This window comes from Erinaceus europaeus, chromosome 21, assembly GCF_950295315.1.
Source record: "Erinaceus europaeus chromosome 21, mEriEur2.1, whole genome shotgun sequence".
Lineage (NCBI taxonomy): Eukaryota > Metazoa > Chordata > Mammalia > Eulipotyphla > Erinaceidae > Erinaceus > Erinaceus europaeus.
Window position 1 is genome coordinate 13296148 of NC_080182.1, and position 23229 is coordinate 13319376.

The 23229-nt window shown below is 39.1% G+C and overlaps 1 protein-coding gene across 15 annotated transcripts in view; it reads right to left on the reverse strand.

The window, feature by feature from the left end:
- THRB (thyroid hormone receptor beta) overlaps positions 1–23229 on the reverse strand; it is a 480256-nt gene that overhangs the window by 62880 nt on the left and 394147 nt on the right. Inside the window, exon 1 of one of the 15 annotated variants that reach the window (XM_007517163.3) lies at positions 9334–9932. The exons of the other annotated variants lie outside the window; for them this stretch is intronic. Coding sequence (XP_007517225.1) covers positions 9334–9661 — 328 coding nt within the window. The 5' untranslated portion in view covers positions 9662–9932. Of the gene's footprint in view, positions 1–9333; positions 9933–23229 lie in introns of those variants that run through there. 15 annotated transcript variants of the gene reach the window in all.

A 23229-nucleotide genomic window follows, 5' to 3' on the forward strand; every position in this document is an offset into this window, starting at 1 on the left:
CAAGAATGAACTCAAACTCCCATAGGGGAAGAAACAACTGAATGAGAAGAGCACCCCACTACCTGAAAGACATACTTTCTAGTTTCCTGCAGTCAGTACCAGTCTCTACTGTACCCCAGTTCAGAGAGATGTTAAACACCATTTTTTATTTATCATCGCTTTTGTATTATGTATTTTTAATACATTCCTAAAAATCTTTCTCTAAGGTGGGAAGACAAAAATAATGCAAGAGGAATTAGAGAACCCAAGAGATGCCAAGATATTCTATGTATGAGGCCTTTGGTTTGAACCCCAGCAACAAATTGGAGCACCATGAACAACATTAAGGGGAACCTCCATGGACAGTGGAGCAATTGCTTGTATGCCCCCACTCCTTCTCTCTCTCTCTCTTCTAGATCTAAAAATATAGATTAAAAATTAAGCTGATGAGGGAGTCGGCCGGTAGAACAGTGGGTCAAGCGCATGTGGCGCAAAGTGCAAAGACTGGCATAAGGATTTCGGTTCAAGCTCCCAGCTCCCTACCTGCAGGGGAGTCGCTTCACAGGTGGTGAAGTAGGTCTGCAGGTGTCTATCTTTCTCTCCCCCTCTCTGTCTTCCCCTCCTCTCTCCATTTCTCTTCTATCTAACAATAACGGCATCAATAACTACAACAATAAAAACCAACAAGGGCAACAAAAGCAAATAAATAAATATTAAAAAAAAATGAGCTGATGCGGGGGCCAGTGGCAGTGCAGCAGGTTAAGCGCACATGGTGCAAAGCACAAGAACCGGCACAAGGATCCCGGTTCCAGCCCCTGGCTCTCCACCTGCAGGGGAGTCGCTTCACAAGCAGGTCTGCAGGTGTCTTTCTCCCCCATCCCCCGTGTTTCCCTCCTCTCTCCATTTCTCTCTGTCCTATCCAACAACAGCAGCAATGGCAACAATAACAATAACAACAAGGGCAACAAAAATAGGGGGGGATGGCCTCCAAGAGCAGTGGATTCGTAGTGCAGGCACAGATCCCCAGCGATAACCCTGGAAGCAGAAAAAAAAAAATTGGGCTGAGAAGACAACTCAGTATTGGTCCTGCTATATACATGAATCCCTGGGTTCTTTCCCCAGCACCATGTTAAACAGAATATATTTATTTACGGAAGTGAAAACTACTCTTACCATATATCATATAAACAATGGTGGTCTTGTTGAAAAAATTTAAATATAGCAGCTTTTATGAAATGTGAAACAACAATGCCTACCCTTCTATAGGGTGCTGTAGATAGTAGGGCTTTAGAATGCTGGTACTGGGGCCGGGTGGTGGCACACCTGGTTGAGCACAGAGATTACAATGCTCAAGGACCTGGGTTTAAGCCCCTGGTCCCCACCTTCAAGGGGAAAGCTTTGGAGTGGTGAAGCAGGGCTGCAGGTCTCTCAGCCTCTCTCCCTCTCTGTTTCCCCCTATCCTCTTGATTTCTGGGTGCCTCTATCCAATAAAGAAAGATAATAAAAAAATAAAAAAATAGAATGCTGGTACTTATGAATTAATTTCCATTTTTAATAAAGGGATAAAAACAGGAAAGTAAAGTCTATTAGGAGAACAGGGAAGAGGAGGGGTGAAGAAAGGGGCATGATCTATCTCTGATTTTGTTCTGAGAGGCAATTTATGGTTCTGGGCTTACTCAGAAGCATCTGGCCATTTTGTGACCTGCACACATAAGAAAAATGGGTACCATTTCTTTGTCTGAAAGTCTAGTCAGCATGAGACTCAGGGTTATTGCTCTAGAGGTGTGGGCTATCAGCTTTTCAGCCTGCTGCTTTAGGAAAAAAAGAAGGAATGGTTGCATTTGTCCCCAGCATTTAAAAAAAAATTTATTTATAAAAAGGAAATACTGACAAAACCATAGAATAAGAGGGGTACAACTCCACACAGTTCCCACCACCAGATCTCCTTATTCCTTCCCCTCCCCTGATAGCTTTTATTCTTTATCCCTCTGGGAATATGGACCAAGGGACATTATGGGATGCAGAAGGTGGAAGGCCTGGCTTCTGTAATTGCTTCCCCGCTGAACATGGGCACTGACAGGTCGATCCATACTCCCAGCCTGTCTCTCTCTTTCCCTAGTGGGGCAGGGCTCTGGGGAAGCAGGGCTCCAGGACACATTGGTGGGGTTGTCTTTCCAGGGAAGTCTGGTTGGCATCATGCTAGCATCTGGAACCTGGTGACTGAAAAGAGAGCTAACATATAGAGCCAAACAAATTTTTGACTAACCATGAACCTAAAGACTGGACTAGTGCACTTGAAGAGTTGGGGATTTCTGTTTTGTAGATAGCTAGCATGTCTCCAGCATTTCATGGCTGTTAGAAGCCATGTCGATCTTCTTGCAGACATTCCCTGCAACACAGGAAATGCACACACAGATGCAAGCAGGGGAAAGCTACTGCCTTCATGATGCTCATTATCTAGGCAGATCCGACATAAGCCAGAGGTGATAGAGAGAATTCAAAAGCAGACTACGGGATGGTGTCTAACACATGTGTGTGTATGCAGCCCATCGCGTGTCCATGTGTGTATGGGTGTTCAAGTACAATACACTTAAAACAACTCAACATACAAAAATCTGCACCACTCATTCTGAAAACTGAAGGAATTTCCCATTACAAAAAAGACTCCTTCCAAACGATCCTTTAAAGAAGTATTTATTTGGGGAGTGGGGAGATAGCAACAGGGGTAGTGCAACAGACTTTGTGGCTGAGACAACAAAGATCTCAAGTTCTATCTCCAGCAGCAACATAAACCACAGTTAGGTAGTGCTGTGGTTAAAAGAAAGAGAGATATCTACCAATTTTTATGAGAGATAGATAGATAGAAAGAGATGCTTAGCTTTGGCTTATGATGGCACTGAGGATTGAAACTGGGACCTCTGCTGTCTTAGCTTAAAACCTGTACTTTAACACCGTGAGCTATCATCCCGACCCTACAAAATATCCCTTACCTCAGATGTTCTCTAAATATTAACTCTTCTAATTCAATAGTTCTCAGCCAGGGATGATTTTGTCCCCCACCCCCAGGGCACATTTGGGAATATCTAGAGACATTTTTAGTATTCGACAAGACACAGGATGGCTCCCATGATGAATTATCTGGACCTAAGCATTAAGAGTGTAGAGGCTGAGAAACCCTGGTTTAATACACAATCCATATACTTTATTTTCTTTTTTCAATAAAAGGTGACTCAGAGAAATGGATCAGCACTATTGTATAAATAAAGGACACTTGCTTTTGAAACCAAGGCCAGTTGGATGTAGGGGTGTTGTAGAAAATATGGCTCTGGTTAAATAGAGGAGGTTGGGTGACTGAGTTAGTGACCTGAGGTGAAGGAGATTGGAGTGATGGGTATGCAGCAGAGCGCAGTTGACAGAGAGAGGGAGAAAGGGCGGCTAGAAAGAAGCATCATCAGGAATGGGGACCAGTGTGGCACAACGGGGATCGTGCATAAACAAAACTTTTAGAATAGAAGATCTGGGAAGAAGCCCAAAGTCACAGAACTCTAGAACATTTAAGAGTTGGTGGAGTTAGTGTTTGATTTTAAGGTCATAGAAAGGTTCTGATGGTGCAAAGCTCAAGGGCCGGCTTAAGGAAAGGTTCTGAAACCAGCACAGGAAGTCTCCCTGTGCTGAGAGCAGAGGGAAGAGGGCAGAGGGCAGAGGGCAGAGCAGAATGACTACAGAATGCCAGGAAGCTGCAGGGGAGAGGAGGGTAAACACGTAGAGAGAAGAGCAAGACAACCTGAGGAGAGGTGGGGTGCAACAAATTCTGAAAAGCCCATTCTGGAGTCTTTAGGAGAGCTGAGGAATTTCTCTTCAATAGCTAGCACAGAGGGAGCAGAGGTGAGGGTGGTACCAAGGACAGCGCATGCCGTTCAGCAGTTATTGTTCTGCTCAAGAAAGAATATAGACACCAACTGAGCACTGGTGAGACGGAGAAAATGGGTCATAAAAGCTGAACCAGAGAAATGGTGGCATGAAAAGCAATTGGTTCCCAAGCTTAGGATATATGAATGCTGGGAGCTGAGACATCTTTGAGTTATTGGGAACGTATGCATGGAGGGTGGTAGATGTCAACCCTCTATGTGGGAAATACGCATTACCAACTTTTCATCCCCAGGCAGCAGGCACCTGACTTCAGTTACTCAGAACGCTTTGGATTCCTCCTATTAGTTCTCATCTCCAGGACTAGCAGGGGCTGCTGTATTTAGGAGGAGGTCACGGTACCAAGTGATATCCTTAAAGAGCATGACTTTGACAAGACAGATAATTAATTCTCAGGAAAGAAAATAAAGAAGAGTCAGTATAAACTTAAAAAAAACTTTTTAAATGCTTTATTTATTTATTATTGGATAGACAGAGAGGAATGAGAAAGGAGGGGGAGACAGAGAGGGAGAGAGGCAGAGAGACACCTGCAGCCCAGCTCTGCCACTCGGGAAGCTTTCACTTGTTGTTGTTACTGTTGTTGGATAGGATAGAGGAGGGGGAGACAGAGGGGGGAGAGAAAGATAAATATCTGCAGACCTGCTTCACTGCTTGTGAAATGATCCCCCTTCAGGTGGGGAGCCGGGGGCTCAAACTGGGGTCCTTATGCTGGTCCTTGGCTTTGCGCTCTGTGTGCTTAAATCCTTGCACTACTGCTTGGCCCGCAGTCAGTTTAAACTTTTAGCTGCACTTAAACATGATCTTAAAACTGCTACTGTTCCCCCTCTTCTTCCACTTCTCAGTGCTGAGAAGTACTTGCACTTAACCTTTTGAACGGTGAATGCATCCTATATTTAAAGAAGTGGTTCTTTTATTTTTTTGGAGTTGTGCTGTCTCTTAATAGTATATAGTGTCAAATACATATTAGTGCTTAATTAAAGACTTTAAAGTTACATGAGCATCCTTACATCTACATAAGCATTAGAGAAAAATCTGCAGTTAAATCACTAAAGTATTAATTACACTGTAAAAACACATAGTTCACTGAGTAGAACAGTCAAATATGTGTTTAAATCAAACAAATTCCAGGGTCAGGAGAATCTGGGAGAGCACATGGCTTACCCTGTGTGAGGACCCAGGTTCAAGCATTAAGCATTGACATTACATAGGAACGGTACAGACTGCATCAGGGGAAGACCCCAAGATTGTGATTCAATGCTGTGGTGACTCTTCTATTTCTGTCTCTTTTTCTCCCTCTCTGTCTCTAATGTGAAATTTAAAATAAACTACTAAACATTAAATAAATTCAATTTAGATAAGAAGAGCAGGCATAGGAGAGAGAGAGAGGGAGAGAGAGAGAAGAAGAAGAAGAAGAAGAAGAAGGAGAAGGAGAAGGAGAAGGAGAAGGAGAAGGAGAAGGAGAAGAAGAAGAAGAAGAAGAAGAAGAAGAAGAAGAAGAAGAAGAAGAAGAAGAAGAAGAAAAAGAAAAAGGAGGAGGAGGAGGAGGAGGAGGAAGAGGAAGACTTTGGAAGAGAGAGATAGAGGACACATAGGGTTTAGAGATGCAGAGATACAAAGTGAAGAAAAAGAAGTAAAAGCTAAGAAAGAGGAATTTAGACAGCATGTGTCCATCTACTATTTGAGATTTTGAATTAGGTAATAGGACTCATAACTTTTCCTTTAGGGTGTAAGGATACCTGCTTTTTATGTAACTTTTTTTAATTTTATTTTTTAGGTAGACTATGGTGCTTCCCCATCTCAACCCTTCTGTACAGCAATCAATTTCAACTTTAAAAGAGGTCAAGGAAATTCTAATTAGAGATCCTATTTCTTTGGGGCTTAACTCTTCTTTTTAATCCAATCCTCTTGATGTGGGTCACTTTAAACACCCTCTACCTTACCATTTAATTTCCATTTCTAATTTCTACACAATTATTCACATGAGGTCAGCAGAGCTAGAGAGGAAAAAAAAAAAAAGACTCAGATCCCTGTTCCAGAGACAGAGGGGAAAAAGGAAAAAAAAAAAAAAAAGCAGATTCAGACAGAACAGCCCTATGTGTTGTTCCTGTTCCATTTATTAAGTTTTCTTTTTACAATACTGAAAATGTGGCTCTAGGACAAGAACACTCACAATGAAAGCCCCAAACCCAAACTGAACAGGGCAAATTCCCCTCTCTAGTCCTGGTTCAGCTACAGGGAATTCTTATTATCTTAGATGTGATAACCAACTCTGATCCCAGCATATGAGCAGCTTTTTGGACCCACAATTCCTATTAAGATGGCATGAAGGATGTCAAGCAAACAATCCTGCAGAGGAGGGTCAAAAAGAACAGACACTACTGGGAAAGGTTCCGTTTAAACTGGACCAGAGGCAGACTAGCAAAGCTGCCCGCACGCAGTCAGACTCAAGCTGTTTGGAAGTCTTGGAATGTAACTGAAGTTGATCTAACAGCCAGACACTTCTTACTACATTTCCCCCTTCTCCCACCAAAAATAGAAAGAAAGAAAGAAAGAAAGAAAGAAAGAAAGAGGGAGGGAGGGAGGGAGAAAGAAAGAAAGAAAGAAACAAAGAAAGAAAGAAAGGAAGGAAGGAAGGAAGGAAGGAAGGAAGGAAGGAAGGGGGAAAAAAAGGCATCAACTTTTAATTACACTGAAACCGCAGCCACAAAGAAGACCGGACATCCTGACTAGATGCTCCCTCTTTCTCTTCCTCTTCCTCTGCTGGGTTCCTGAGCAAGTGTATCATCCGGAAGGGCTGTGATGGCTTATTTTCACTAATAAACCAAAGCTCTACTGTTTACAAGAAGAAATAAGGAGCTCAGATCTATGTGATGGCTAGTTTCGTTTAATTTGCTCACTTTGCAAAATAAAAAACTGTTTCTTCATTACCTGTATGAAATATCTGACAAACTTAATATTATGCCTTTCAGACCTCTTGTGAAAATTATATTCTTTTCCTCTTCATTATTATTATTTTTTTTGAGGGTGATTTGGTGAACTAAATTCTGTCTCAGTCTTAATGTTCTCAGTGCTTCACTGATATATATTTTTTCCTCTTGGCTATACATGTGAAAACTTAGCAAAACAACACAAAGAAAACTACAATTATTGTACAATCTACCACCAAGACAAACTCCCTTAACTTGGGATTATGTAGTCTTCCTCTACTTCAGCTAAAAATTACTTGTAATAAATTTTGTACAAGATTACAATTCTTCTCTACATACTGTAATACTAACTAAAAAGCTAGAGAATAAGCCATTCTTAAAAATATAATAAAGTCAGCTGCATAATTGATGAATTTACAGAGCTGTAGTGATAGTGACAAACACAGATGAAGCAATTATACATTTTATGAAATCAGATAAAAATCCAATTGGAATAATGAGGTCTGCCCCACTAAACACCTGCTTATATTCTTAATTTCTCCTTAAGGAGATACTACTGATGTCATCCAACAACAATAGAAATCTACAGTGGATCAATATGGATAAATGTGTTGGGTGTTCTAAGAGACAGTTAACAGCTGGGTTTAGTTTTACTGGGATTTAGGTAAAGATTTGTTACAGTAAATAATGGTGCATTTAAGAATATTTGCCTGCTTTGATTTAGTGAGTTTGGCAGGTGGCAGGAGCCTTTCAACAACATATGGCTTTAAGAAATTACATCAATAAATGCATACAATGTGTCTTCCCCTCCAGTTCATGCATCAAACTAATTAGTAAAGAATCATCCCTGGCTTCACATTTTATACACGACCATCTCCAGAGCTGTCTAAAGAAAATCCAGTGAGAAAACAAAAGAGTCAAAGAGCCTGAAAAGTTTTGCAGGCATTTTTAGGAATTGCAGGATTTTCAAAAATGCCCAAGTAAAGAAACAGACACCATTTTCTTGTGACCCTTTCACATTATGAAGGATATGTTCTGGCATTTCTAATGAGGCAGTGCTAATCCCTTCTTTCTAAAGGTAAATTATAACTGGAAGTAAAAACAGTGAATACACAATCTCTCTCAAATGTTCTCCTTAGGAGACTTACTTGGTGTGCTCCGTATCACACAGGAGAAATGCTACTGTCCTTCAAGAAGATGTGAAACTTAATGAATCAACTGACAAATGATTGAATACGGTCATGCTCCCTCCCGTCATATTTTATATTTGGGAGTTATAAAATAGCACAGAAAACACAAAGACAACATATAGTAAGAACAAAAGTGGGGGGGGGGTGTTAGCTTTAGGGTTTTTTTTAAAATGTCATTTACTGGTTTTCAGAATGAGCTACTTTCAACTTTCAGTTACAGTAGGTCACAATCAAATAACCCACATTATGTTTTCAGATAATTTCACAGAAAAATTTACCTTTGAAGATCAAGAGACATCATAACTTTGCATATTCTAGAAACCAGTAAATTTGGTTTCCTATGGAATGTCCCAAAGGCACAGAAAAAAGTTTTTTTTTTTTTTGACATATTTGCACTAGTTTTAAGCATTTTCGAAAGCATCCTTATGTGAATTTGCTACAAAGTCCCTGGCTACAACCTGTTTGCCCCCTCTTTTATAATATATATATATATATATATATATTACTTTTTAAAAAAGTAATATAAGACATGTTCTATGAGAAGATCAAACATCACTATAAAACCACATTGTATATTAAATTAAATGGAAATTATACTTGTGTTAGTATTGGATATCTTGCAGCATATTTCACTCATTTATAAAGATCTGCTGCAGACATTTCATACTTAGGGACAATGGCAAGATAAAGTGTCAGTTTTTTGGTGATTTTTACATTCTCCTATATAGCCAGATAGGACTACAAATAGATTCTTTAGTTTGCATGGATAAGTAAATATATTCAAAGGAACATTTATGAATACTAACATATCAGTATGACAGTACCATCAAAAATCATGCAAATATTTTGCTAGTTAATAAAAATAAACTTTTAATGTGATGCTCCTAGAAAAAGTCAAATGACTTTTTAACCTGAACCTGAATGAGAAGAATAATCACACTACAAATGCTACAGGGTTTGTCTTCCTCAGCGAATAAACTGACAATATTCACTTTGGGCAAAATTAGACACACACACACACACACACACACACACACACACACACACACACACACAATATCTCTTTCCCCCTATACCATAGTCTAAAAATCCAACTCAGTCCAGCTTTCGTAAAAAAAAGTGCTTGGAAATCTTTGCTGCTCACGATCCCTTTCAATCACCTAGCAACCTCTTTTCACTGCTGTTTTTAATTTCCAACATTTAGCATTCAAAGAGAAAGATTTGATGAGGCTGGTGCGGACTGTAACTTTAAAACATGATGGAAACAAAGACGGGAAACTTTGAACAAATTAAAGGAAATCGCCCCCTACCTTTTTTTTGTGAGTATGATGGCGACTGCCCTTGAGAAAAAGTAGGCTTTTCTTCAGAGAAATATTCAGGTTGGCTGTATTGACTCAGGGCCATGTCCAAGTCCGAGTCCGTGCTCTTCAGCATGTTTCCAGGGAAACTACAGGTATAAGGCTGATTCACTGCCCAGGCCTGTTCCATATATATGTTGTTACTGGGCACAGTCTGAACGTTGCAACCACTGAAACCCGGACTATCTTCAAAATACGCGTAATAATCAGTGGCCTGCATGTAGCAATTGCTGCCGGCAGCTGGGTGCACTTCATATAATTCTTGCATACAGTAGTTCATTTTTTTACCCTGGTTTGATTTCTACTTTACATATACACACACACTACGCATACGTTCACTACCCTCATACGCTTCAAGAGCTGGGCATATACACCAAGAAGCCTACATCCATACACATGCAACAAGACAGACAGATGAATAAACACTATCACCAACACAGCAACTCAGCCTGCTTTACTTTGAAATAGCACCTAAAGTGCTAAGATCCTATTTAGGTTTAGGTGTCTTCTGAGCTCCCCTGCCATTCAAACACATTGGGGAGCAGACTTATGACTACCAAAGGTCTTAAGCTATGAATGCAGCTAATTCCTGGGGAAGATGGGAAGCACAGGTAGGGCTGACCTCCACTCAGCTGGAGGAGTGACTACAAGAACACTTCTGTTACTCTGAAGCTGGGCAGATTCATTTTATAGGCTGCTTTTAACCCCTTTCAACATGATTAGATGATGATTACTCATTGTTATGTCATCTTGGTTGACAACTTAAGCATGAAATGTTATAAATACATCTTAGAGAATATCCTTGGATATACAGAAAATCCTAAAATCAATAATCTAGTTTATTAGCATGATCCAGAGAAAATCCAGTAGTAACGAGTCTGACAACTGACTCCAAAACATTAATCTAGTCTTATGGTTGTTAGTAGTTAAATCTGCTGATGAATGTCACTGATTGGCTTTTAATAGTAGGATCCAACCATCTTACTAATGATGCACAGGTCCCATAGGTTTAAAAACATGTCAAGGAAAGCCACATTTGAAAATGCCACTGGTGTCTATGAATTTTATTCTCTTCCTTGTGCCTGGTAATTTTTAATCTACATTGAAATTTCAATCTACATATCTACATGAGACCTCAAGCTTAAATTAGCTTTGCTCCATTCTGTATTATGTTTAGTTTATAAGTGTACAAAGGAGATGGTGAGCCAATACCCTTACATGAAGAATATTCCTCTGTTACAGCAGCTTCCTCTGTCTGTTCATGCTGGGAAACGTTCTTAACAGTCATAAGTGAAAAACTGTACATTCATTATTTTGTTCTCATTCATATTTGCTTTTGAGATTATTTCCAATCTTACTTATGATGTACAAGGTATTCTCTAAGACTCACCATATTTGGTGGATGGAAACTAGAGTTTCTGTAGTGATCCTAAAATGGTATATGCAGATGTTGAAATATAAAACTGCACATTTGAAGCCGATGAAACTGTTATAAATCAACATAAAAAGAATCACTATGTCTTTGAACTAAGATGCTAGTTAATATTGAACCAGACTATAACTATAGTTCACAGAGGTGGCTATTAATAGCATGCTTTTCCTATGGATGGTGGAATATGTATGTGTCCACATGTACATGTGTTCTAGACTCTGTAACAGTGGGAAATGCTTTCTTTTTAAGTTGGGGGGTCTTTCTTTTTCATTGGGAGACTCAGTCTACAGGACTGAATCCTCGGTTGGATCTCTTGGGTTCCTGCTGGTCCAGGAATGTGTGCCCTTGTTGGTATTTCCCTCTGGAGAAACCACAAAACAATATGATATTGCAGCATTCAATAGTGAGACATGAACTTTGGGCATGCCGTTCCAGTCAAGTGCAACATGGAATTGTGCAATGAGAGTACTGGAGGAAGGTGGGTATTCTGATCATTAGTAAAACATCTGTGGGATGTCTGGTAAGCACAAAATAGGGAGGCAATGGGTACATGCCTGTTCAGAAAATCATGCTCCTTGCCTCCAAGTCGCTAGTACTATGTGTGTGTAACATAGAGACAAACACACTATTGCCTTACAAGGGAGTCTTTAAGTGCTGACGATTTTTGAAATGTAGCAAGGAGTCACTGAGTTGAGAGGAGGTCAGAGAAATAAAAAACCAAAGATGATAGGTTGCAGTGAGGAGAGTGAAGACTCAGAACTCTGGTTGTGGGAATGGTGTGGGTTCAAACCCCAGTCGACATGTAATTCTGTAATATAAAAATAAATGAATAAATTAAAAAAAAAGACGACTTGAAGTGATGGAAAATACCCAGGTAGAGCCTGTGGATATTTAGCAATAAAGTGTCTTGAAAGATTGCAACTGAGAACATCTAATCTTTGACAAAGGTGCCCAGACTATTAAATGGAGGGAAGGGGAGTCTCTTAACAAATGGTGTTGAAAAAATTGGGTTGAAACGTGCAGAAGAATGAAACTGAACCATTATATTTCATCAAACACAAAAGTAAGTTCCAGGTGGATTAAAGACCTGAATGTTAGACCAGAAACTATCAAATAGAGGAAAATGGCAGAACTCTTTTCTGTATAAAATTTAAAAACATCTTCAATGAAATGAGTCCAATTACAAAGAAGACTGAAACAAAAATAAACCAGTGGGGCTATATTAAATTAAAAAGTTTTTGCACAACAAATGAAACCACCACCCAAACAAAGAGACCTCCCACAGAGTGGAAGAGGATCTTTATAAGCCATACATCAGACAAGAGGCTAATAACCAAAATATATAAAGAGCTCGCCAAACTCAAGAACAAGAAAACAAATGACCCTATCCAAAAATGGGGAGAGGATGTGAACATGATATTCTCCATAGAAGAGATCTAAAAGGCCAATCAACATATGAAAAAATGCTCCAAGTCACTGACAGAGAAATGCAAATAAAGACAACAATGAGATACCACTTCACTTCTGTGGGAATGTCATATATCAGACAAGGTAGCAGCAACAAATTGCTGGAGAGGTTGTGGGGTCAAAGGAACCCTTCTGCACTGCTGGTGGGAATGTCAAATGGTCCAGCCCCTGTGGAGAGCAGTCTAGAGAACTCTCAAAAGGCTAGAAGTGGACCTACCCTACGACCCTGTAATTCTTCTCCTGGGGATATATCCTAACTAACCAAACTCACCCATACGAAAAGATTTGTATATAACTATGTTTATAGCAGCACAATTTGGAATAGTCAAAATCTGGAAGCAATCCAGATGAGTGGCTGAGCAAGTTGTGGTACATATATACAATGGAATACTACTCAGCTATTAAAAATGGTGACTTCACCGCTTTCAGCCAATCTTGGATGGAGCTTAGAAAAAAATCATGTTAAGTGAAATAAGTCAGAAACAGAAGGATGAATATGGGATGATCTCACTCTCAGGCAGAAGTTGAAAAACAAGATCAGAAGTGAAAACACAAAGCAGAGCTTGGACTGCAGTTGGTGTGTTACATCTGAGTAAAACACTCTGGGGTGGGAGGGAGGCCTTAGGTCCTGGAACATGAAGGCAGAGGAGGACCTAAATGGGGGTTGAGTTGTTATGTGGGAAACTGGAAATGTTATGCATGTACAAACGATTGTATTTTACAGTCAACTGTAAACCCCTACTCCCCCAATAAAGAAATTTTAAAAAAGAAAAAAATTGTAACCTAACTATTCAAAGTAAAGGATTTTTATCTAAATGGGTACACTTGAACCAGGAAACTGAACTCTAACATTCTAGAAAGCAGGAAGGTTACCACAAGGAATAATGAACACAGCTTACCTTTTACTAGTGTCTTTACATCCTGATTTCTCTTAAAACAAATAGATTTATTCACAAATGTGTTTAAGGACACAACATTACCATTAACACTTGATCCATACTGAAAATGTCTAAACATTTCACTAGACAAAATGACTCTTTTCTGAAAATCTCAGGAAAAAAGTATCGAGCCCTTATGTTTTTTGTCTGATCTCATTTATTTATCTCAAGTTTCCCAAAGCTAATCTGAAAATGAACCTTTCAATAAAGCCATTTTCTTTCCTGGCAAACACACATATTGCAAGTCTTTTTTTTTTTTTTTTTTCCCCTGGGTAGAAGTTGCATGTCAAACCCATCTAATTTTGCAGTTTTGCCCAGTACAGTTTCCTGGCTCTTTTTCTATTTTATTGAGGGCATAAATCCAAGCAATTTCTTGCTTTTCATCAGTAACAATATCAATTATAATTTTGCCAGAATCTCAACTTTGATTCCAAAGTAACACTTAAAACAAATTTCAGAAATCTCTAAATGTGTTTGAATTCCAGTGTTAGCTTCTAACACTCCTCTCTGATGGGCATACATACAATGGTAAAACGGGGGGAAAAAGGTTTTGAAAATATATTTTTTTTAGATTTTTTTTTAATAATCTTTACTTATGGATAGAGACTGTCAGAAATCAAGAAGGGAGAGGGGTGACAGAGAGGAGGAGAGACAGAGAGACACCTGCAGCCCAGCTTCACCACTCACAAAGCTTCCCTGCTATGGGCAGGGGCCGGTGGCTTGAAACTGAGTCCTTGTGTATTATAACACATGCACTCTACCAGGTGCACCACTACCTGGCCCCATGAAGATCTTTATTATCTCTTACTTTTTACTAAAATTGGAAGACCCCTGAGGGGCAAGAGGATTTGTATTAAACTAAAATAATCTTAGTAGTCTGGGAGATGGCACAATGGTACAGCTCAGGACTTGCAAACATAAAGTCCTGGGTTCGATCCTCACCCCTGCATATGTCAGATTACTGCTCTGTCCTCTCTCTCATAAACATACAACAACAACAACAAAAATATCTACACCGAACAACCTCACAAATCTCTGAAAAGGAAAAATGTCTCAACACATATTTAAGAGATAATAGTTCAAAACTTGCTGAAAAGCACTCCCTCTGGACCACATGGGGACATACTTGTACTAAGTGCATGAAACTCATTGCTGTTAGGTGAAATCGAAGTTTAACACTCACATTGAATTTGAAATATGACTCCTCGCACCAAGTTAGAAGCAATCACAGTGTTATCACTTGTGATCAATCTGCTGTGCTTCTTTGTGAAGTCGATAAAGCAATTTAAACATATTATGTGTCACAAATGAGGTGCATGCACTTCAGTAAGATTGTTTTCTTATTTTTCTGGCTGACTGCTCTAATTTAGTTACTTCAAGAGAAGCTTAAGAGTTATTTAATCCACAATGAATCAATCCCCCCCAGTAACATGGGGGGTGTTTAATAATTAGAAATGTTTCACTCAGTTGTGATTTATTGTATAAACACACCTTGTTCTATGGCAGGAAGAAAATATTCTAAAAAGACAAGACTAACAACTTTGCTGGGAAAAAAAACCTCTTCAGTAAACAGCAGTCCCTCAAGGTCTCTGTGGGAGAAGCTCTTTTCTCTCTTTCTCTTTCTCTCTGTCTCCTACTCAGAGCACTGCTCAGCTCTGTTTTATTTATTTATTTATTTATTTTAAAATTTGACCAAGTTTTTTCTACCAATTTTTATTTGTAATTAATAGTGGTTTGTAAGACTGTAAGATTATAGGGTATAGTTCCACACTGCTTCCACCATCAAAGTTCTGTGTCCCTGCTTAACTATGGCTTTCACAAAGTCTTAGACACAGTTTCTGTTTTTTTTGAAAGTTCATGTATTTCAGTTGTTTAAATTCTAGATATGAGTGAAACCATCCATTAGTTGTCTTTCACTTCTTTACTTACTTTGCTAAGCACAATCACTTCCAGTTCCATCCATTTTGTACAAGAGGACACCATTATCTTTTTTGAGTGCATAGTAGTATCCCATAATGTAAATACCCCATAACTTCTTTATCTGTAGATGGGCATTTAGGCTGTTTCCACTCCTTGACTATTGTGAATAATGCATCTATGAACATGCATTATGTCCCTTCAAATTAATGTTTGAGTACCTTTTGCATAAATGCCTTAGAGTGGTATTTCAACTCTGTTTTCAGTGGAGCTAAAAAAAAAAAACTCAGAATATCAGGCATGAAAGTCCATTGTGTAAACCACTGTGCTATTTCTAAGTCTTTTCTCTCCTCTTTTCCTTCTTTGCTCAGTAGGGTTCTCCTCAAATCCAGCTGCCCACTGCAGCTGCCAATCTGGGAATTCTGATTTAAGTGCTATGGGATACAACCTGAGCAGCAGGCTCCTCTCCCCTCTCCTTCTTTCCCCTCCACTTCACTTTCTTTTTCTCTTTTTTTAGTCCCTGAGTTATTTTCATGATGATGGATTGCTTTATTTCCCCTGCCAGGTAAGTATGCGCCAAAGTATCTTCCTAGGCGCACAGTTTGAGAACAGCTGTCTTACTGAGTGTCCAACAGCAGTCCCTTGACAATACAATAAGGTCACTTGTATGTATACGTGATTTTCCGCCTTTGCAGTTTCAATGCACTTTTCTCTTATTTCTTAGCAATTCACATCCCACACACCAAACCATCTTCATATTCTCTTGAGTTATCTAGCCAAGTGGAGAGGTAAGTCAAGAAGACTTAGCAGGAAAAAACTAAATCCAAGGAAGTGTGGGATCACTGATATGGGAAGAAGAAGAATCTACCTAAGAAGTAGGAGATGTGAGAGATGACTTCAAAGAAAGGGTGACCTGCGTTGTGAGCTGGTGTTTGAAAAGCACGATGGGCTTTGGGAAGCAGAGGCCAGAGATAGGCTGAAGGTAGCAACAAGTGTCCTAGGGGCAGTGTTATTAACTACATCTGAAAAAGGCATGGATGCAGACTAAATGAGAGTTAAGATAACTGGTTAGAACTTTGGCTTCTCAATTACAGAAGCCACATCTTCCACTTTCTGCATCCCACAATGACCTTGGATCCATACTCCCAGTTGGTTAAAGAATAGGAAAGCTATCAGGGGAGGGGGTGGCATACAGAGTTCTGGTGGTGGGCATTGTATTAAGCTGTACCCTCATTAATTTGTCCTGAGGTGGAAGAAACCTAGGTTGCTTGAGTCTGAAGGCTTTTTTTTTTTTTTAAAGAGAAAACTACACTTTGAATCTAGGTCATAACTTTCTCATTTACATAATAAAGATAACAGTACCCATCCCCTTGACTACTGTGAAGATAAACTGAGTTGACATAATTAAACCACTTAATAATTGTGGCTGTGGGGTTGGGCAGTGGCACACCTGGTAGACCATATATCTTATAGTGTGCAAGGACCCTGGTTCAAGCCCCTGGTCCCCACCTGAAGGGGGAATGCTTTGAGAGTGGTGAAGCAGTGCTGCAGTTGTCCCTCTTGCCCTTTACCTCTCTATCTCCCCCCTTCCTTCTTACTTTATCTCTGTTTTTATGTGAGAAATGAATACATTAAATTAAAACCAGAATGGCTGGCATAGAAAGTGATATAATTTTATAGTCATAATAGCCATAATAATTATTGGTATTGAAGTGTCTTATGCTTTGTCTTGGACTACTTTCTCTTTTCAGTCTATTGGTCAAATAGGTCTCACTACCTGTTTTGTCAATAAAGTTTTATTGGAAAACATGACACATAGCACTGCTTCTATGTCTACTTTGAGTTGTAGTGATAAAGTTGAGTAGCTGTGGCAGAAGGCATATGATATGGGCTGATGAAAATATCTAGTGTGTACAACTTCAGAAAAAAGTTTGTCAAAAGTCTTTGCCAAAAGTTTGCCCAGAAAGTCTGTTCTAGGTAATCTTAATCTATTTCAGAGCTAAAGTAACCATCAAATGCTGATTAGGTCAAAGTACATATATCCATCTCAGGGTTTTCTCTAAAATGATACTCTTAATGTCCAACAGTCAACTTGATATCTTCATTTGCACAGTTAGTAGGCAATTCCATCTTAATTCTTTCTAAAAGCTGTTTCTCCTGCAGTTTTCTTGTCTTGGTAACACCATCCTCTTGGTAGTTTTTTTTTTTTTTTTTTAAAGAGAGAGAGTTCTTGGAGTTCCTCTTGAATCTTTATTTCCCTCTACCCAGGTTTATCGACTTTTCCTCCAAAATCTATTTTACTTCACCACGTTCTCTGTTCCTTTTTCTGTCAACATAGCCTAATCTGTCATCATCTCCTCTGAAGGATTTTTCCAACTATCCTTTGATTGACCTTGCCTCAAATGTTTTTTTTTCTTGGTATAGCAAATAAAATGACATCATTTAAAAACCGGAGTTGAAGAACTTAATCCCATTTACAGTTGAAGCTCCCCCAAATAATACACCTCAGCGTGGACTTTACAAAGGAAGTGAAGGACTTTACAAGGAAAACTATAGGACATTGATAAGAGAAATAGAGAAGGATGCACAGCAATAGAAGAAATCTTCTTGTTTCTGGATTAGAAGAATAAACATTATTAAATGGCCATTCTGCCAAAATCAATCTACCATTTCAGTGCAATCCCTATCAAGATTCCAATAGCATTTTTCAAGGAAACTGAACAACTTGTCCAAAAATTTGTGTGGAATCACAAAGAAACCATGAATAGCCAAATCACTTTTGACAAAAAAGAAAAAAAATTCTCCCCAATTTCAGTTTATATTATAAAGCAATACTAATTAAAACATCATGGTACCGGAGTAATAATGGACACCAGGATCAATGGAACAAGACTTGAAAGCCCAGAAATAAGCCCATACACATGACAATCGGGTCAAAACCATTAAATGGGGAAAAGAAGGCCTCTTCAACAAATGGTGCTGGAACAATTGGATATCCACATGTAAAATAAAATAAAATAAAATAAAATAAAACTAGACCAAGTTCTAGACGGATTCAACTTCCGGAGGCGGAGCTACGAGCAGCAGATCGCTTTCTCTCCTCTCCTCTCCTCTCCTCTCCTCTCCTCTCCTCTCCTCTCCTCTCCTCTCCTCTCCTCTCCTCTCCTCTCCTCTCCTCTCCTCTCCTCTCCCGGATCAACTAGGAATACCAAAGGAGACCACCCGGACCGAAACAAGACAGGACTAGAATGACCACAGAAACCCAGTAAATCACCCGTGAGTACAAACACGCGTGGCTGGTGACAGAGAGGAGAGAGGGGCCTAAGGAGAGATTAAGTGACTGCTAACAGTTCGACAGTTTGTCAGTGGAGACACCACCTCCAGTCTGCTCCACCAACAAGGGGACAGCTGAAGGGAGGAAAGGACTCCCCAGAGACTCACCAAGTACAACTCTGAGTCTCCATTGCTACTACCCTCAGAATCTGGAGCAGCAACAGGGAGGGACACCAGGGCACAGAGATCTAACTGGGAAACTCAGGAGAAGACCTATACCTCGGTGGCATAGCTGAAGGGCTGTGAAAGTCTCTTTGCATAACCACTGGATTATCTCTGCCACACCCTGCTTTATCTCTTGGTCAGGAGTCATTGATTAAGCCAAGAAGCCTATTGATAGTTTAAAAGCCCTCAGGCTACCATAGCCTACAGGGGAAAAAAAAAAGGCTTTTACACCACTGAACTCCAACTCAGGGATTGAAAAAACTGTTAACTTATATAAAATGGTTAAAACAACAAGAAAAAATAATGGAGACTCGAACCAGGACAAGAGTCCAGCTAAAAGTCCTCCAGAGGGCGAAGCAAAAAACAACGAGTTCAACATCCAAACATTAGCTAAGGAAATAATAACAGGAGTGAGTAAAGAATTTGAAAAAATTGTAATCAGAACTGCAGGAACAACAAATGAGAATATGGAAGAAAATTCTAATAATCTCATGGTTATTAGAGAGCTGAAAGCTGAAATTGCTGAGCTAAGAAGGCAACTAGCTGAACAAGCTAAAACAGTATCAGAGCAGGGCAACAAAATAGATGAACTCCAGAAAGCAGTAGAGGGCAGAGAGAATAGAATCAATGAGGCTGAAGACAGAATTAGCAAGATTGAGGATGAATTAGAGACAACTAAAGAAGAAGTAAGAGATCTCAAAAAGAGATTAAGAGATGCTGAAAACAACAACAGAGTCCTATGGGATGACTTCAAAAGAAATAATATACGCATTATTGGCTTACCAGAGGAAGAAAGAGAAGGGGAGGAAGAAAGCGTTCTCCAGGCCATAATAGCTGAAAATTTCTCTAGTCTAGACAACACCAAAGACATAAAGATTCAAGAAGCCCAGAGGGTCCCAAACAGAATTAACCCAGACCTAAAGACACCAAGACATGTCATACTTAGATTGGAAAGGAATAAGGATAAAGAAAGGATCCTGAAGGCTGCAAGAGAAAAACAAAGAGTCACCTACAAAGGAAAACCCATAAGATTAGCAGCAGACTTCTCCATACAAACACTACAGGCCAGAAGAGAATGGCAAGATATCTATCGAGTGCTCAATGAGAAAGGCTTTCAGCCAAGAATACTATATCCTGCTAGATTGTCATTCAGACTAGATGGAAGCATCAAAACCTTCTCAGACAAGCAACAGTTGAAGGAAGCAACCATCACCAAGCCTGCCTTGAAAGAAGTTCTGAAAGGTTTCCTATAAACAACCAGACCACCACAAATAGAACATATATCAAAACACTCTAAAACTCTACAAGAATGGCGTTAAAATATCTTCAATCTTTGATATCAATAAATGTGAATGGCCTGAATTTACCTATTAAAAGACACAGAGTAGGAAGATGGATCAGAAAACATAACCCAACAATATGTTGTCTACAGGAAACTCACCTAACGCAACAAGACAAACACAGACTTAAAGTGAAAGGATGGAAAACTATCACTCAAGCCAATGGCCCACAAAAAAGGGCAGGAACAGCTATTCTCATATCTGACATGATAGACTTTAAAATAGATAAGATTAAAAAAGATAGGAATGGACACTACTAAATGCTCAGAGGATCAGTCAATCAAGAGGACTTAACAATTATTAATATCTATGCACCCAATGAGAAGCCATCTAAATACATCAAACTTCTACTGAAAGAGCTATAGCAATATATTAACAGCAACACAATCATAGTAGGGGACTTCAACACCCCACTATCTCAACTTGACAGATCATCCAGGAAGAAAATCAGTAAAGACATTAGGGAGCTAAATGAAGAGATAGATAAACTAGAACTATTGGACATTTTCAGAGTCATTCATCCCAAGAAACTGGAATACACATTTTACTCAAATCCACATGGATCATTCTCAAGGATAGACCATATGTTAGGCCACAAAGACAGCATCAGCCTATTCAAGAGCACTGAAATCATCCCAAGCATCTTCTCAGACCACAGTGGAATTAAACTAACACTTAACAATCAACAAAAGATTAGTAACCGTGCCAAAATGTGGAAGCTCAACAGTACACTTCTTAACAACTTCTGGGTCAAAGAGGAAATCAAGGAAGAAATCAAAATGTTTCGAGAGTTCAATGAAAATGAAGACACAAGCTATCAAAATATTTGGGACACAGCTAAAGCAGTCCTAAGAGGGAAGTTCATAGCTATACAAGCACACATTAGGAAACAAGAAAAGGCACAAATAAACAGCCTGATTGCACATCTTAAAGACCTAGAAGAAGAACAACAAAGGAATCCTAAAGCAACAAGAAGGACAGAAATCACTAAAGTTAGGGCAGAAATAAATAACATTGAGAATAGGAAAACCATACAAAAGATCAATGAAAGTAAATGTTGGTTCTTCGAAAGAGTAAACAAAATTGACAAACCTTTAGCCAGACTCACAAAACAAAAAAGGGAGAAGACCCAAATAAATCGGATAGTAAATGAAAGAGGAGATATCACAACAGACACTGCAGAAATTCAACATATCATGCGAGGCTTCTATGAACAACTATATGCCACCAAGTTAGAGAACCTGGAAGAAATGAATGATTTCCTAGATACCTACCAACTTCCAAAACTAAGTAAAGAGGAAGTGGATAACATGAACAGGCCCATCACAGCTAATGAAATTGAAACAGTTATCAAAAATCTTCCCAAAAATAAAAGTCCTGGACCAGATGGTTTTACAAATGAATTCTACAAAACTTTCAAAGAAGAACTAATACCTCTACTTTTAAAAGTCTTCCAGAAGATTGAAGACACTGGAATACTCCCTGCCAGCTTCTATGAAGCCAACATCACCCTGATACCAAAAGCAGACAGGGACACAACCAAAAAAGAAAACTACAGACCAATATCTCTGATGAACATAGATGCGAAAATATTGAACAAAATTCTAGCCAACCGGATACAGCAGTATATCAAAAAGATTGTTCATCATGACCAAGTGGGGTTTATCCCAGGCATGCAAGGTTGGTTTAATATACGTAAATCAATCAATGTGATCCACCACATCAACAAAAGCAAGACCAAAAACCACATGGTCATATCAATAGATGCAGAGAAAGCCTTTGACAAAATACAACATCCCTTTATGATCAAAACACTACAAAAAACAGGAATAGATGGAAAATTCCTGAAGATAGTGGAGTCTATATATAGCAAACCTACAGCCAACATCATACTCAATGGTGAAAAACTGGAAGCATTTCCCCTCAGATCAGGTACTAGACAGGGCTGCCCACTATAACCATTACTATTCAACATAGTGTTGGAAGTTCTTGCCATAGCAATCAGGCAGGAGCAAGGAATTAAAGGAATACAGATTGGAAGAGAAGAAGTCAAACTCTCCTTATTTGCAGATGACATGATAGTATACATGGAAAAACCTAAGGAATCTAGCAAGAAGCTTTTGGAAATCATCAGGCAATACAGTAATGTGTCAGGCTATAAAATTAACATTCAAAAGTCAGTGGCATTCCTCTATGCAAACACTAAGTTAGAAGAAATTGAAATCCAGAAATCAGTTCCTTTTTCTATAGCAACAAAAACAATAAAATATCTAGGAATAAACCTAACCAAAGAAGTGAAAGACTTGTATACTGAAAATTATGAGTCACTACTCAAAGAAATTGAAGAAGACACAAAGAAGTGGAAAGATATTCCATGCTCATGGGTTGGAAGAATTAACATCATCAAAATGAATATATTACCCAGAGCCATTTACAAATTTAATGCTATCCCCATCAAGATCCCAAGCACATTTTTTAGGAAAAAATGCTACAAATGTTTATCTGGAACCAGAAAAGACCTAGAATTGCCAAAACAATCTTGAGAAAAAAGAACAGAACCGGAGGCATCACACTGCCAGATCTCAAACTATATTATAGGGCCATTGTCATCAAAACTGCTTGGTACTGGAACATGAACAGACACACTGACCAGTGGAATAGAATTGAGAGCCCAGAAATGAGGCCCCACACCTATGGACATCTAATCTTTGACAAAGGGGCCCAGACTATTACATGGGGAAAGCAGAGTCTCTTCAACAAATGGTGTTGGAAACAATGGGTTGAAACATGCAGAAGAATGAAGCTGAATCACTGTATTTCACCAAATACAAAAGTAAATTCCAAGTGGATCAAGGACTTGGATGTTAGACCAGAAGCTATCAGACACTTAGAGGAAAATATTGGAAGAACTTTTTTCCGCATAAATTTTAAAGACATTTTCAATGAAACGAATCCAATTACAAGGAAGACTAAGGCAAGTATAAACCTATGGGACTACATCAAATTAAAAAGCTTCTTCACAGCAAAAGAAACCACTACCCAAATCAAGAGACCCCTCACAGAATGGGAGAAGATCTTTACATGCCATACATCAGATAAGAGTTTAATAACCAACATATATAAAGAGCTTACCAGACTCAACAACAAGACAACAAATAACCCCATCCAAAAATGGGGGGAGGAATTGGACAGAATATTCACCACAGAAGAGATCCAAAAGGCCGAAAAACACATGAAAAAATGCTCCAAGTCTCTG